Source organism: Sarcophilus harrisii, chromosome 5 (genome assembly GCF_902635505.1).
Source record: "Sarcophilus harrisii chromosome 5, mSarHar1.11, whole genome shotgun sequence".
In the NCBI taxonomy this organism is placed as follows: domain Eukaryota; kingdom Metazoa; phylum Chordata; class Mammalia; order Dasyuromorphia; family Dasyuridae; genus Sarcophilus; species Sarcophilus harrisii.
Window position 1 is genome coordinate 212,769,073 of NC_045430.1, and position 12,605 is coordinate 212,781,677.

The window sequence follows — 12,605 nt, forward strand, 5'->3', positions numbered from 1 at the left end:
TTCTACAGTATCACTATATTTTCTAAACTACTACAAATAATTGTTGTTGAATTGTTTCAGGCATATCCATCTCTTCATCACCCCCTTTGGATTTTCTTGACAAAGATATTGGAGTAGTTTGCCATTTCCTTCTCCAGTTCATTTTACATATGAGGAAACTGAGGCAAAGAGGGTTAAATAACTTACCCAGGATCACATGGCTAGCAAGTGTTTCAGATTTGCCTTTCTATTGTTATTTCACATTACTCTTTATTATTCCCTTTCATATATACTCTGTTTTTAGGGTGTCCCATTTTCTGCTTCCTTGAATATCCCTCCCCCAACTGAAAAGGTTCTCTTCATCTTCAAATTTTCCAAGATCTATTTTAATCTGTCCTATGCCATTACCAAACTTTGCTTTTTTATATGTATCTGTGTACACCTTGTTCTTGTTCTCCCTCTCTCCACTTTACTACCTCCTGCCTTAAGTACAATTAAAAATTTCATCAAGTCAGAGATTTTGCACCTTTAATTGTGGTATCTCTAGCAACCAGCTCAGTGTGTGACACAATGTAGAGATCTGATGAAAATTTGTTGAATTGAGTTAGAAAATAACCACTATCTATAACTTTCATACCACCATCTCAGATGAGTACTCCATGAGTTTAGAAATACTTAACTCAATTAGCTCTGAATGTTGTAAGTTGATGTGAACAGAACCATAGCCATATTTTTTCAGGGCATCCTGAAGATTACTAGGGGTTGAAATAAGAATGACACTTGTCTGGAAAGACAGTCTGAGATTGGCTAAGAGTGTAATAAATAAAGCTCTGTTCTTGGGTCTCTTTTCTTTCCAGACTATCTCAGCTTATTAGCTTTGGAGTTCAGCTATCAATTCCATGTCGACTATGCTATACTGCATAGTTCTGGATTTGGAGTCAGAAAGTCCTAAATTCAAGTCTAGCTGCAGGTACAGACTATTCATAGGGGCAAGTCACTTAACCTCTTTCAGTCTCAATTTCCTCATCTATAAATGGAGATAATAATAGCTCTTATTCCCAGGTTTGTGGTGAGAATAAGATGAGATCATATTTATAAAATGTTTTGTGAACCTTAGGATGTGCACAATTTGATAATTCTTTGGCCATAGTTCCAAATTGCTCTCCAGAATAGTGCATAACTCTACCAATAAAGCATTAGTGTCCCAGTTTTCCCACAACATTTAACCTGGAGCTCAGAAGAGAGACCAGGACTTTACATATAAATCTAAGGATCATCATAATAGCCATTGCCTTAAGGTTTGCAAAATTAACTCTTCTCAGATTGTCTAAGACAACCTTAAAGCATTAGCTATTATTATGATCCTTGTTCTTCTGAGCTCCGTCACCAACTATCTTTTTTTTTTTTTTGCTGAGGCAATTGGGGTTAAGGGACTTGCCCAGGATCACACAGCTAGGAAGTGTTAAGTATCTGAGATCAGATTAGAACTCAGGTCCTTCTGACTTCAGAGCTGCTCCTCTACCCACTGCACTACCTAGCTGCCCCTTCACCAACTATCTTTTGAACAAAATGATTGTCCAATAGGCATCTCAACTTGACAGGTCTAATGAAGAGTTTATTTTGCAAAAATATACTTATTCTACCAAATCTTTCTCTCTTCTGAACTTCTCTAATACTCTTAAAGCCATCACTCTCTTCCCTCAGTTCACAGTCATGATGTTGTCATCCACTTTTTATTCTTACTCATCTCAAATACTCGAGTGATCAAATTTTATTGCTTCTGCCTTCATATTTGGATGTGTACTCTTCTCTCTATTTACCCCACCAGCACCCTTGTTTTAGGTCTTTGTTGCTTTTTACTGGGACCTTTTAATTTGTCTCTCTGCCTCAGGTCTCATCCCCCTCTAGTTAATGCTCATAATAGCTGCTGAAGTGATTTCCTAAAGCATAGGTCTAGAGATATCACTTCCCTACTCAATAAACTCTAATGACTTCTTATTCCTTTCAGGATCAGATATAAAGTGATCTTTTTTGTCATTTACAACTTGGTCACACAAGTCATTTTACACCTTTGTGCATGATTTATATTCATCCATAGTGACTCAAATGTTGTTACTCATGATTCTCCATCACTTGTCTTTGCACTATTGTGATAGCCATCCTTTTATCTGGAATGCTCTGTCTCCTCACTTTTTTGGTCAGAATCCTTTAGCTCTTTCAAGATTCATTGCAAACGTGACTTTCTGCAAGCCTTTCTTGGTCTTCCCAGATGGTGCAGCTTTCACTTTTAGGGTTTCTGTTCCATATATATTTTATGTGGATTAATTATTAAATATTGTCTTCTTTATCAGAATTTGAAGTTCATGAAATCAAGGGCTACTTTTGCCTTTATTTATATCACCAGTGCTTGGCACAATGCCTGGCACATAGTAAGTACTTAATAAATGCTTGTTGATTGAGATCCTGAGAATTACAGTGATACCCAAGATCAAGGAACTAAGCCACAGAGGAGGAATGGGTTCCAAGAATTAGGAACTAGGTATGTACTGGCAATGATTCACTTTACCTGATTATCTTTCTGAGGTCTAGAGGCTGTTTTTATTCATAAATAAAATTTATCTTCTGTTGCTACTTCTGGCTCTCTGTTCCTTGTTGGGATTGGGACCAGGATCCTGAGTACTGTATTGGGGAGGCTGTATTGGGAATACTTCTCTTCTGAGATCATGGTTTTTAAAGAAACATACAAATGCTAAGCAAGTCAGTCTAATTAGGCAGTTGAGAAACTTCAATGAAAAGGAGTTTAAAAAGTATTCTTCTTACCTGCCTATGCAATTATACCTTATTACACATCTTCAGTCATTTGAGGTATCTCTAAACATTTTAAATAATGGTAAATTTAGGAATTTCTGCATACTTGTTTTAAGGCTTTAGTAAATATCTGTATTTCTAGATTCTACCAACCATCTTATAACTGATCAGCTACGGAAACCTTCTTTGCTTGCCTACCAGGTTTTTCCTAGTTTCACCCTTATAACAATACCAAAGAAGAGACTTTGCAATGGATGAGAAATCATCATTTATAGTTCTCACTTCCTATTTAGGTAAGATTCTAAAGCCCAATTTATTACCATTCTAGAAAGACCTATGAGATTTTTCTCTCAAAATTAAATACAGGGAATCAAAAAATAAAGAGTAGCAGTGCTTTTTGTTTCAGAGACACTACTAGAAAGTGTTCCATCCCCCAATTCTGAAATTCTATCATTCTGAGAAAGTACTTAGCTTTTACTGATATGGTCCTAGCTGAGCCTGGGAGGGCTATACTGCACAGTGAGGAGAGGAAAGGGGAGGACCTGTGATTTCACTGAAAGACTCACCTCCTGAAGCATCATAGAACTTTGGATTAGTAGGAAGTAAACTTTGTATGACCAGAGTACCAAAAATAGAGAACAGAGCTTGGAAAAATGAACCAACTTTTAAATTGATTCCTAGTGCAGTATTCCTCTCTTCCCCCCTTTCAGGTTTAAGCCAAAACTCCATTTCCCCGGCAGAATACCAATTCAGTAAAACTAGTGGCAGCAACTGGCTCTGATTACCATTGCCATGGCTAGCACAGCACCCAGCTGGGCAGAACGAGGGGTACATGTGAGGGGGACGCTGGAGAGGAGGTTAATGAGCCTTCTGGAGCGGCAGAGGTGCCAGTGGGCGTGATGAATAGCTTGCAACCCACTCTGTGCAATGTGCCCTTCATCATCTAGTCGAGGTGGTTAGTGGACTGTCAGAAAAATATAATTTAGCGGTGGTGGCTTTAACTGATGTGCCGCATGCTGGGGTCAAATGACTATTACAAAGTAGTAGCAGTGCCCGGCTCCTTCATGGTGAAAGCTCCAAGCTGACAACATGAAAGAAAAAGGCATCGTGGCCCGAATTCCCTGACATCCTTCATCTCTCAGCCGGGCTGGGGTGGGGAGAGGAGAGGAGGAAGGGGACTAGAGAGACAGCCAGATAGCAGGAACATTTCTCCTTGTAGAAAAAAAATGCCAGTTCTGGATGAAGCTTAGCACCCAACTTGCCTCCCATTTTAGGAAGGATCAGCTTAGCTGGGAGGAGACCTGAGAATCAAAAGAAAAGGATGACATCCCTGATGGTAACTCGGAGCCGCTGGATGATTTTCAGGAAGTGATTGGTATTTGTTCATGCTGCTGAAGTTAACAAAGATCACTGGCCTTTATAATAATTTTATAGTAAAAGTTAATTATTTTAATTATTAGATTATTTATTATAATTATATTATAAATAATACAAATATTATAAGATATATTCTAAAAATTAAAATAGTCTCTTTTTCTTTATATAGATAGTAATTTAAGGGGCACAATTCAGGGACCAAAAGTCTGCAATCTTTTGTAGTTGCTAGTGGCAATAATGAGGCCAAATAGTACTTTGCTGAAGTGGTACTGGTAAGTATGCCACAGAAATTGGAGAGGATTAACATAAATAAGGGAAAGGAAGGGGAAAGCTGAGGAAGGAGATGGGAGCACAAATGAAGTGAATGACAAAAGGAACAAGGAAAAAAAATCACATAGATTGATTGCATACTATGCCATCAAAGATTGTTTCAGGTGACACTCAATAACTATCAATTTTCTCCTGATCTAAATCTAGCCTTGGATCTTCTAGACATCGATTACAATTAAGAGAGAAGGGTCTGGGATTAAAAATATTCAAGTGTGAATAATATTGAACATACCAAAGCCAATATTTATCCCCTTCTGAAAGATCTATTTGTTTATTTGTATTATTGTCGAGGATACCACCAACCTTTTGGTTCCCAAGGCTCAAAACGTATCATTCTTGACTCCTCACTATGTATCATTCCCACATCCACCTTTCCCCATTCAATCTGTTCCCAAGACCTGTCACTTTCTCCTTTGCAGCATCTCTCCTGTGAGACTGCTCTGGTAGAGACCTTTTTTAACTCAGGTCTGGACTATTGTAATACACTGTGCACAGGACTTTTTGCTTCTACTCACTCCCCACTGCAATCTATCTTCCACTCAACTGTCCATAGGATTTTCCTCTAGTGCAGGACTGTCCATGTTACCCCTTTATATTCAATAAACTCTACTAGTCCTTATTGCTTCCAGGGTAATACAAAATTCTCTGTCTGGAATTCAAAGTCCTTTATAATCTAACTTTTCAATCTCTTTGAAACTTATTTCCTGACACCTGTTCTTCAGTCCAGGGACAATGTCCTCCTTTTAGCTCTGAACAATTCTATTTGAGAAGGATACGCAACTTCATTTCTATCTCCTTATTGTTCCGGCTTCCTTAAGCCCTAACTATAGTCCCAACTAAGTCACCTTCTATAGGGATTCTTTCCCAATTCCTTTCAATTCTAATGTTTTCCCTCTATTAATTGTTTTCTATTTATCTTATATATACCTTGTTTGTACATGGTTTTTTTGCTGATCTTCCCCATCAGATTGTAAACCCCTTGAGGGCAGGGATTGTCCTTTGTCTCTTTTTGAATCCTCTGTGCTTATCATAGTGCCTGACACATAATAAATTAAGTACTTAATAAATAGTTATTGACCAACTGTCCAATTTACTATTTCACTACTTTTTCTCTGGTAAAATATTATATATTAATGCTTAGAAAGAAAAGCAGCATGATAGATTAGATAGAAGTCCCAGATTCAAGTCCCACTATGACACATACTGGCTATGTGACTTTGGGTAACTTGCCAGTGCCCCCAGACAATTATTTGAGACTTTAAGTTGCATAATAGATATCTTTGCATAATCATAGATATTGACAGATGGAACTTGCTCACTGGGACATCCTACACCAATTATATAATTCTCTTGGTCCAAAGGAGGGGAAACAAAACACTATGAGACATACTAAGCATTTGATTAACCAAAAGGAACCCCAGTAAGTGCAATCCAGTTCAAAGACTGGAGCTAAACTACTGAGTCTATATTTGAGTCTTCTTTGGGTTAATACTAATGAAAAGCACTTCTTTCTACAGGTCATTGCAAAATAGAATGGTGATTGGAAAAATTCAGAAAAAAGTAATGTTTTCCTCCAAGAGAAAGCACATATCACTAACTAGTCTGATTTTAGGCAAGCCATTTCTTTTGAATTCAGCCTTGGTTTGTTCATCTACAAATTGAAAAAAATTGACAAGGGGATGTCTGAGGTCATGGGGACAGGATGGCAAAGTGGAGACCGAGCTGGCCTTGGAACTAGGAGCAGAGAGAATCGCCCTGCCTCTAACAGGAAATGGCTTCTTGAGCTCAGCCTTTCAATGTTCTAGGCAGTTCTCTGCTTTTCTAAATTGCAGAGAAGGGGCCAGCATGCACTGGCAGAAAGTTCTTTACCCAGAGCATTAGTGAAGTCACAATTTCAGTCCTAATCATTAAATTCCTTTTTCTTGTCACTTTTGAAAGACCCCACTTGCCATTTGGAAAAGATGCATTCATCTTTAGGTGGCCACACACCCCTAACTGAACAAAGCAGAGAGCAATGAGAAAGACATTCTAAATGTAACCAAATGATGCCTTCGGAAAATAAGTGGTCCAATTCAGTTGTCTGCCTTCCTGTGTGTTTGACTTAGATTTGTCCATTTTAGCCTCTTCCTCCATCATAGTTCCTGACTTCCAGGGGAGCAGAATTAATCAAGTTGGGGCAGGTGGAAAAAATGGAAGCCATAAACTATAACTGACTTTTATATGCAATACCCAGCTCTATTCTGAATCAAAGATTAAAGCAACTGACTAATTTTTTGCTTTTGTTTTCTTCTGAAATGCTTTCTTAGCTAAAAAAAAAAAAAAAAAACGGAGTCAATGCTATTAATATAGTATACTGTAATCATAATATGAATATGTAATATTAGTATGGTAATACTATAATCATAACATGATTTTTGAAATTAGCCTTTCTTTGTGACTTAAATATACCTCAAAATCAAATTAATAGAAAGAAGCAGTTAATAATCTGTGTACACACTGACTTATCCCGTAGATAAACAGCTTTTTTTTTTTTCCTTTCTCCCTCTCAAGCTTTCCTTCTCTCTTTTATCTTGTACTATTGTATCTTCCCTTGTAGTCAGTTGCATCATTACAAAAATTACCTGGCTTCATTAATTCCCTCATTACCTCTGGCAAGTTAGAGCGTTGACATTCTCTCTCCTTTCTTCACATTTACACTGTCCTTTTACCAAAAAGCCTGCAAATTGCTCCTAATGATAGGGACTGGGAGTAGGGGAGAAGGATGCCTTTTGTGTCCTGGGAAGAAGGCTTGCTTTCCTGGAAAGGATGCGCTTGGCGGTAACACACTACTTACGGTAATTGGAAGAGAGTGGTCTGCCTGGTCCCCCTTCCATTACAGCAAGAACAATAACAATTCACATTCATCTTAGCATTCTTCCACCTGGGTGGCAGCTACCTGAGAATTCTCACCTGTGGCAAAGGGTTACATTTACTCCTGCTGGGAATGTGGCTGGGCAGCCGAATGTTAAAGAGGGCCTGAAGAGCAGCCTGGGCTGCTTGACCCTTGGCCAGCTTCTTGCTACGTCCTGAGCCTTCAAATGTCCTCCCATCCACTCTCACTGCCATCACAAAGCTCTTGGCGTGCTGCTTCTGCACTGTTTCCGAAAGGCAGATGTATCTCAGCCCTGAGCGCAGTTCATTCAGCACTACCACTGGGTTTTTTTCCCTCTCTCCCTGGAAGGCTGACTTGGACTTGGGCTTTGCATGTCCCATCAAGTCCAACCTGTGGTAGAGTAACCTCCCCTGTCGGTAAGCTGTTGAGAGTAATTCAGTGTTGACGGGATGGCAGCTGGAAAAGTTATCACTTGGAGGGGATGGTTCAAACTCTTTGAATAGAGTATCTGGGAAGTCAGCCTGGTCAGAGGTAAAGTCTGTAGATGGGCTGATACCATTCCCCATGGCAAAATGTGCTTGACACGCATTGGGAAACTGGACAAAAGACTTCAGGGCTAACTCTGCTGCCCTCATCTTGGCTTTCTTTTTTGTGGGTCCTGTGCCTTCAAAGGTAAATCCATTGACTTCTACTGCTACTGCAAAGACAGGAGCGTGGACTGGTCCTGTCTGAGAAACCATTTTATATTGTAAACCTGGTTTCAGTTCGTGGAGTTGGACCAGGGCGTTCTTTGGTGTCACCGACCATGAGAGTTTCTTCCAGATGAGTTGGAGTTTGCAGAAATGACCACTGTTCCCTTCTTCTAGGGGTCTTTTCCTCTTGATGCTGGAAGTACCTCCTCTTGAGTGGTCACTGGATGGCAGTGGCTTTGCCTCCAAGTTGCCCACGTTGCGGTTTTCCTTCACTTCTGCACTGCTGGAACCTGGTGGTAAAAATAAATGAGTCACAACAGCAGGAAAGGGTAGGTTGCTATTGCTAATAACCTTAGCATCATGTTTCAAGGCTTTGAGATCAAAGAAAACCAGTCTCTAACCTGACTTCATAAGCAAGGTCAACATATTCCAGGACCTTAGAAATAGTTGAACAATCAGCCATCAACTAGAGGACACAGCTCATTAAGGAAATGCACGAAAACCAGCTTTCTGTACTCCTTTTGCCAGTAATGAGAGCTGAGGCAAATATTATGATTTCATCTTTGCAAAGTGCTCAGCACTTTATTTGATCCTCACAACAACTCTGTGAAGTAAATATTGCAGGTTGTGTGATGCCTTGTTTTATAGCTGAGGAAACTGAGGCTCAAGGTGATTTTTCATATTGCCCTAGAAATTAATTTAGCAAGTGACAGGGTCACTTGAGACTTGAACCCAAGTTTCTCTGAGCTCCCAGTCTAGTCCTCTTCCTGTATGGTTATTCTGCCTTTCTGGCAGAAATTATTGCATACTGCCTGATGAGTGGGGGAGTAACTACCTGCCACAGATCAATTTGCAATTAGTGCCTTGATGAGGCAAGAAATTCATTCTTAAACAGTTCTGGGAGAGCTATATTTCTGACAAGAGAAGGGTGGGGATGGGAGGAAGGCAGCTAGCCTGCCTAGAGAATGATCTTGTATGTTATAATCAGTCCTGGATTGTTATGCAGAGGTTGCTGAGCAGGCAGAAATAGCTGCTAATATCCTGCAAAATGACTCTTCCTGTATTTTTCTTACTTTATTCCATCCATTAACAAGACAAGTTAAAAGAAAGCGTTCTTGTCTGGGATAATCTAAATATCCCTTTCAGGAGAATTAAGGTAGGAAAGAAATAAACATTTATTAAGTGCCTACTATCTTCCAGGAACCATGATAAGCATTTTACAACTATCCTATTTGGTCCTGGCAACAACCTGGGAGCTAGAGGCTATCATTATCCTACTTTGCAGATGAGGAAACTAAAACAAATATAAGCTAAGTGACTTGTCCAGGGTCATATAGCTAGTAAGTATCTGAGGCTGAATTTAAACTCAGTTCTTCCTTATTCCAGGTTGAGAACTCTATTCACCCTGGCAACTTAGCTGCCTTGAGGAGAAAAGATCATAAAATCCAATGATTTCAATGAAAGCTTTGAGATTCCTAGCTGAGTGACTGTGGCCAATGTAATGGCCCATCACTCCACAGCAGTCATTGCATCTTTCTCAACACCCTTTCCAAGTACTTTTTTGATCCTGGAAGAGGTTCAAAGAGGCAGTTAAATGACACATCCTCAAGTTGGTCTCTCTAGAAGTCAGATCTTTGTGCTGTAGAGTCCATCTCTGAGGCATTCAGTCCACTTTCTGTCCAATGCATTTCTGCCTTGCTCCACCCCTCGTACCTATATCTGCATTCATGAAATGCAGAAAAGAATAAAATCCCCACTTGAAATAGTAAGTGGAATGAGGAGAAGCAGAAGAAATAACTAGATTTGAGCAAAAGCCAGACACTCTGCTTAGATTAAAACTCAAACCTTAGGATCTTTCAGGCACCACAAGTAGTCATGACACAACTTGTATGTTTTATCTAAAAGAATATGGATGTGTTGCAACACCTTTGACCATCCTGTTCATCTCCTCCTTTAGCATCTGGCTCAACTCCATACTGGACTTCTTATATATCTGTCAAAAGATTTCTTGCCAAAGACTCAATTTAGTTTGACTTTCTAGGACCTAGGACAGAGGTTCGGCAACTTTTTTTTTCTTTTTTTAAGATTTTGACAATTATATCCCAGTATAATAAAATTTTCCATCTTCTATTTTATTTTATGCATTTAAAACATTTTTTCTCCTGAAAGAGGAATCCCTAGGCTGTACCAGTCAGCCAAATGAATTTGTGAGACAAGAAAAAGTTCCTGACCTAGATGATCCTCAGAGAAAACTTTAAATGAAGAAATGGTCCACAATCTGAATAAAGGTCCCCAAACTTCCTACATGGAATAAAGTTAGACCTTTTCCCTTTCTCCAAGAAAATTACAAATATGCATTACAGCAGACTCCAGGGTTAATGTTCAGCTGTCCTCCTTTGGTCCATGCCAGTTTTCTCAGCATCATATGTCCATCATTATCTATGTCTATCCTAATGGTTTTAACATGTCCCATCAGCATTAAGCTTCAAGTGTAACTTTTTCTTAGTCTTGGGTAAATTTTCAAGGAAAACAGGTGGCATTTAGTTTTATTACTTGCTTCCTTCTCTTATTTATAATCCTATTTCCTGAGCTCCCTTTGTTCATATGTTTTTAAAAAGTGAGGTTTTTTTTTTTTTTTTTTTTTTTTTTTAATACTGAAAAGATTAACTTCTACTTTCAGGCACTTATTTCCTGTGGAATATGCTGGCTTCTCATTTCCTTATTTAAGGGTCATTACCCTATTAAGAATATATCTAAGTTTGAATAAGAAGTCTGAGGCAGGCATCAAATTTAAAATTACAGGCTTTGGCTATAGTTTTCTGGTTTTAAAAACATCAATCCACCTGGAGACCAACATATGGATATATTTTTTAAAAAGTCGCACAGTAATGCTCTAAGTAATCCATTTTCATTACCAGCTGCCTGCATAAACGTTTCCTCCTAATATCTGAGTGATGGCCTGGCTTAGGCAACTCCTTGGCAATAGAATTAATAATATTTTCACATGATTGGCATGTGCTTGATTTATATTTTAATAAAGCATACATGTTTGTATCTCTAGCCTTTAGTATCTGGTACATAGTAAGAGCTTAATCAATGTTCATTGATTAATTTTATTCAAATACATTTTGCCATATTTATAGAGGATAATGTTAAGAGCAATAAAAATCAAATATTTTGCTGTCTAAAATAATGGTCTCTAAATCTGAAATAATTTGGATACCCCATAAGATAACTCCAAAGATTTTATTATCAATCTAGCGTGAAGTAGCGGGTTTCAAAACACTGTACTCATGACAATCAATTGTGGATGTCTCCAACACAATTAAGTGATTCCCTCAGTTTTCTTAGAATTTATTACCTCCTCCAATTCTGCCCATTCCTACTGTTCATCTCCCCCAGCTCCATTGGGCTTAAACTTTTCAGAGTATGTAGATTGTGACCAAAGAATCTTCACTGCCTGTCCAGGCAAAATACCTCCTCCACCCAACTTCTTTCGCATCACATCTGCCATAGGATTACAGACACTTGGCTTTCCACTGCCAAGCATTGGCTAATAAGACACATTCCATAATTCACCTACTTTAAGTCTAGTATTTATGTATGTGAGAGAAAAAATAAATAGCCTAGAAGGAGCAGGTATGAAGAGGCTGTGATCTGCATCAAACACATTATTTTTCTGAGCAAATGCACTCCTCTCTGAATTTTCTCTGTTAAGGGTACACCATCCTTCCAGTCACCTGGGTCAGAACTTTGGTGTAATCCTCAACTCTTCCTTTTTATTTAATCCACATATTCAATTCATTGCCAGATTTTTTTTCTACCACCATAATAATCTCCCAGTCTGTTCCCTATAGTCCACTTACAGGGCCACTTCCCTAGCTGAGGCCCTCATCTTTCACTGTACCATTGCAGTAACATCCTAATTAATCTTCCTGCTTCAAATCTCATTTCAATCTATCTTTCATGCAACTGCCAGTCACTTCCCTACTCAATTAGCTTCACCGGTACGTAATCCATTTTAGATTAAAAATTGATTTCCTTTTTTATTTCTATTTTTGCTTTTGTTTTATAACTTACATAATTATTGGTATAGTGATAGACATATAATTTACAAATCTACATGTAGGGGACATATTCATTTAATTTTTTGTATAGATGGAGTGCATGTTTAAAAGGTTCTCTAGAACATTGGTCTAAAATATCTTATTTTCCCTTTAATCTACTGTTCATTTGGGAAGCAACAAATACTATGCATATAATACTCATCCCTCCTTTTATTTTCTCCAACCCCATTAATCAATAAACATGTATTTATTAAGGACCTACCATGTATCAGGCACAATGATAGGCACTGGAGATACAAAGACAAAACTGAAATATTCCCTCCCCTCAAGAAACTTACAAAATACAGTAAAAATGCAGTAAAAATAAAATAAATATAAATAAAATAAATAAATAAAAATAATAAAATAAATAAATATAATAAAAATAAAATTAAATAAATAAAATAAAATTAATAAAATATAAATAAAAATAAAATTAAA

The 12,605-nt window shown here is 38.1% G+C and overlaps 1 protein-coding gene across 1 annotated transcript in view; it reads right to left on the reverse strand.

The window, feature by feature from the left end:
• The window catches only part of ADARB2 (adenosine deaminase RNA specific B2 (inactive)), a 210,587-nt gene that overhangs the window by 171,378 nt on the left and 26,604 nt on the right, over positions 1-12,605 (reverse strand). The window contains exon 3 of the mRNA XM_031940240.1: positions 7,444-8,348. Coding sequence (XP_031796100.1) covers positions 7,444-8,348 — 905 coding nt within the window. The remainder of the gene's footprint in view (positions 1-7,443; positions 8,349-12,605) is intronic.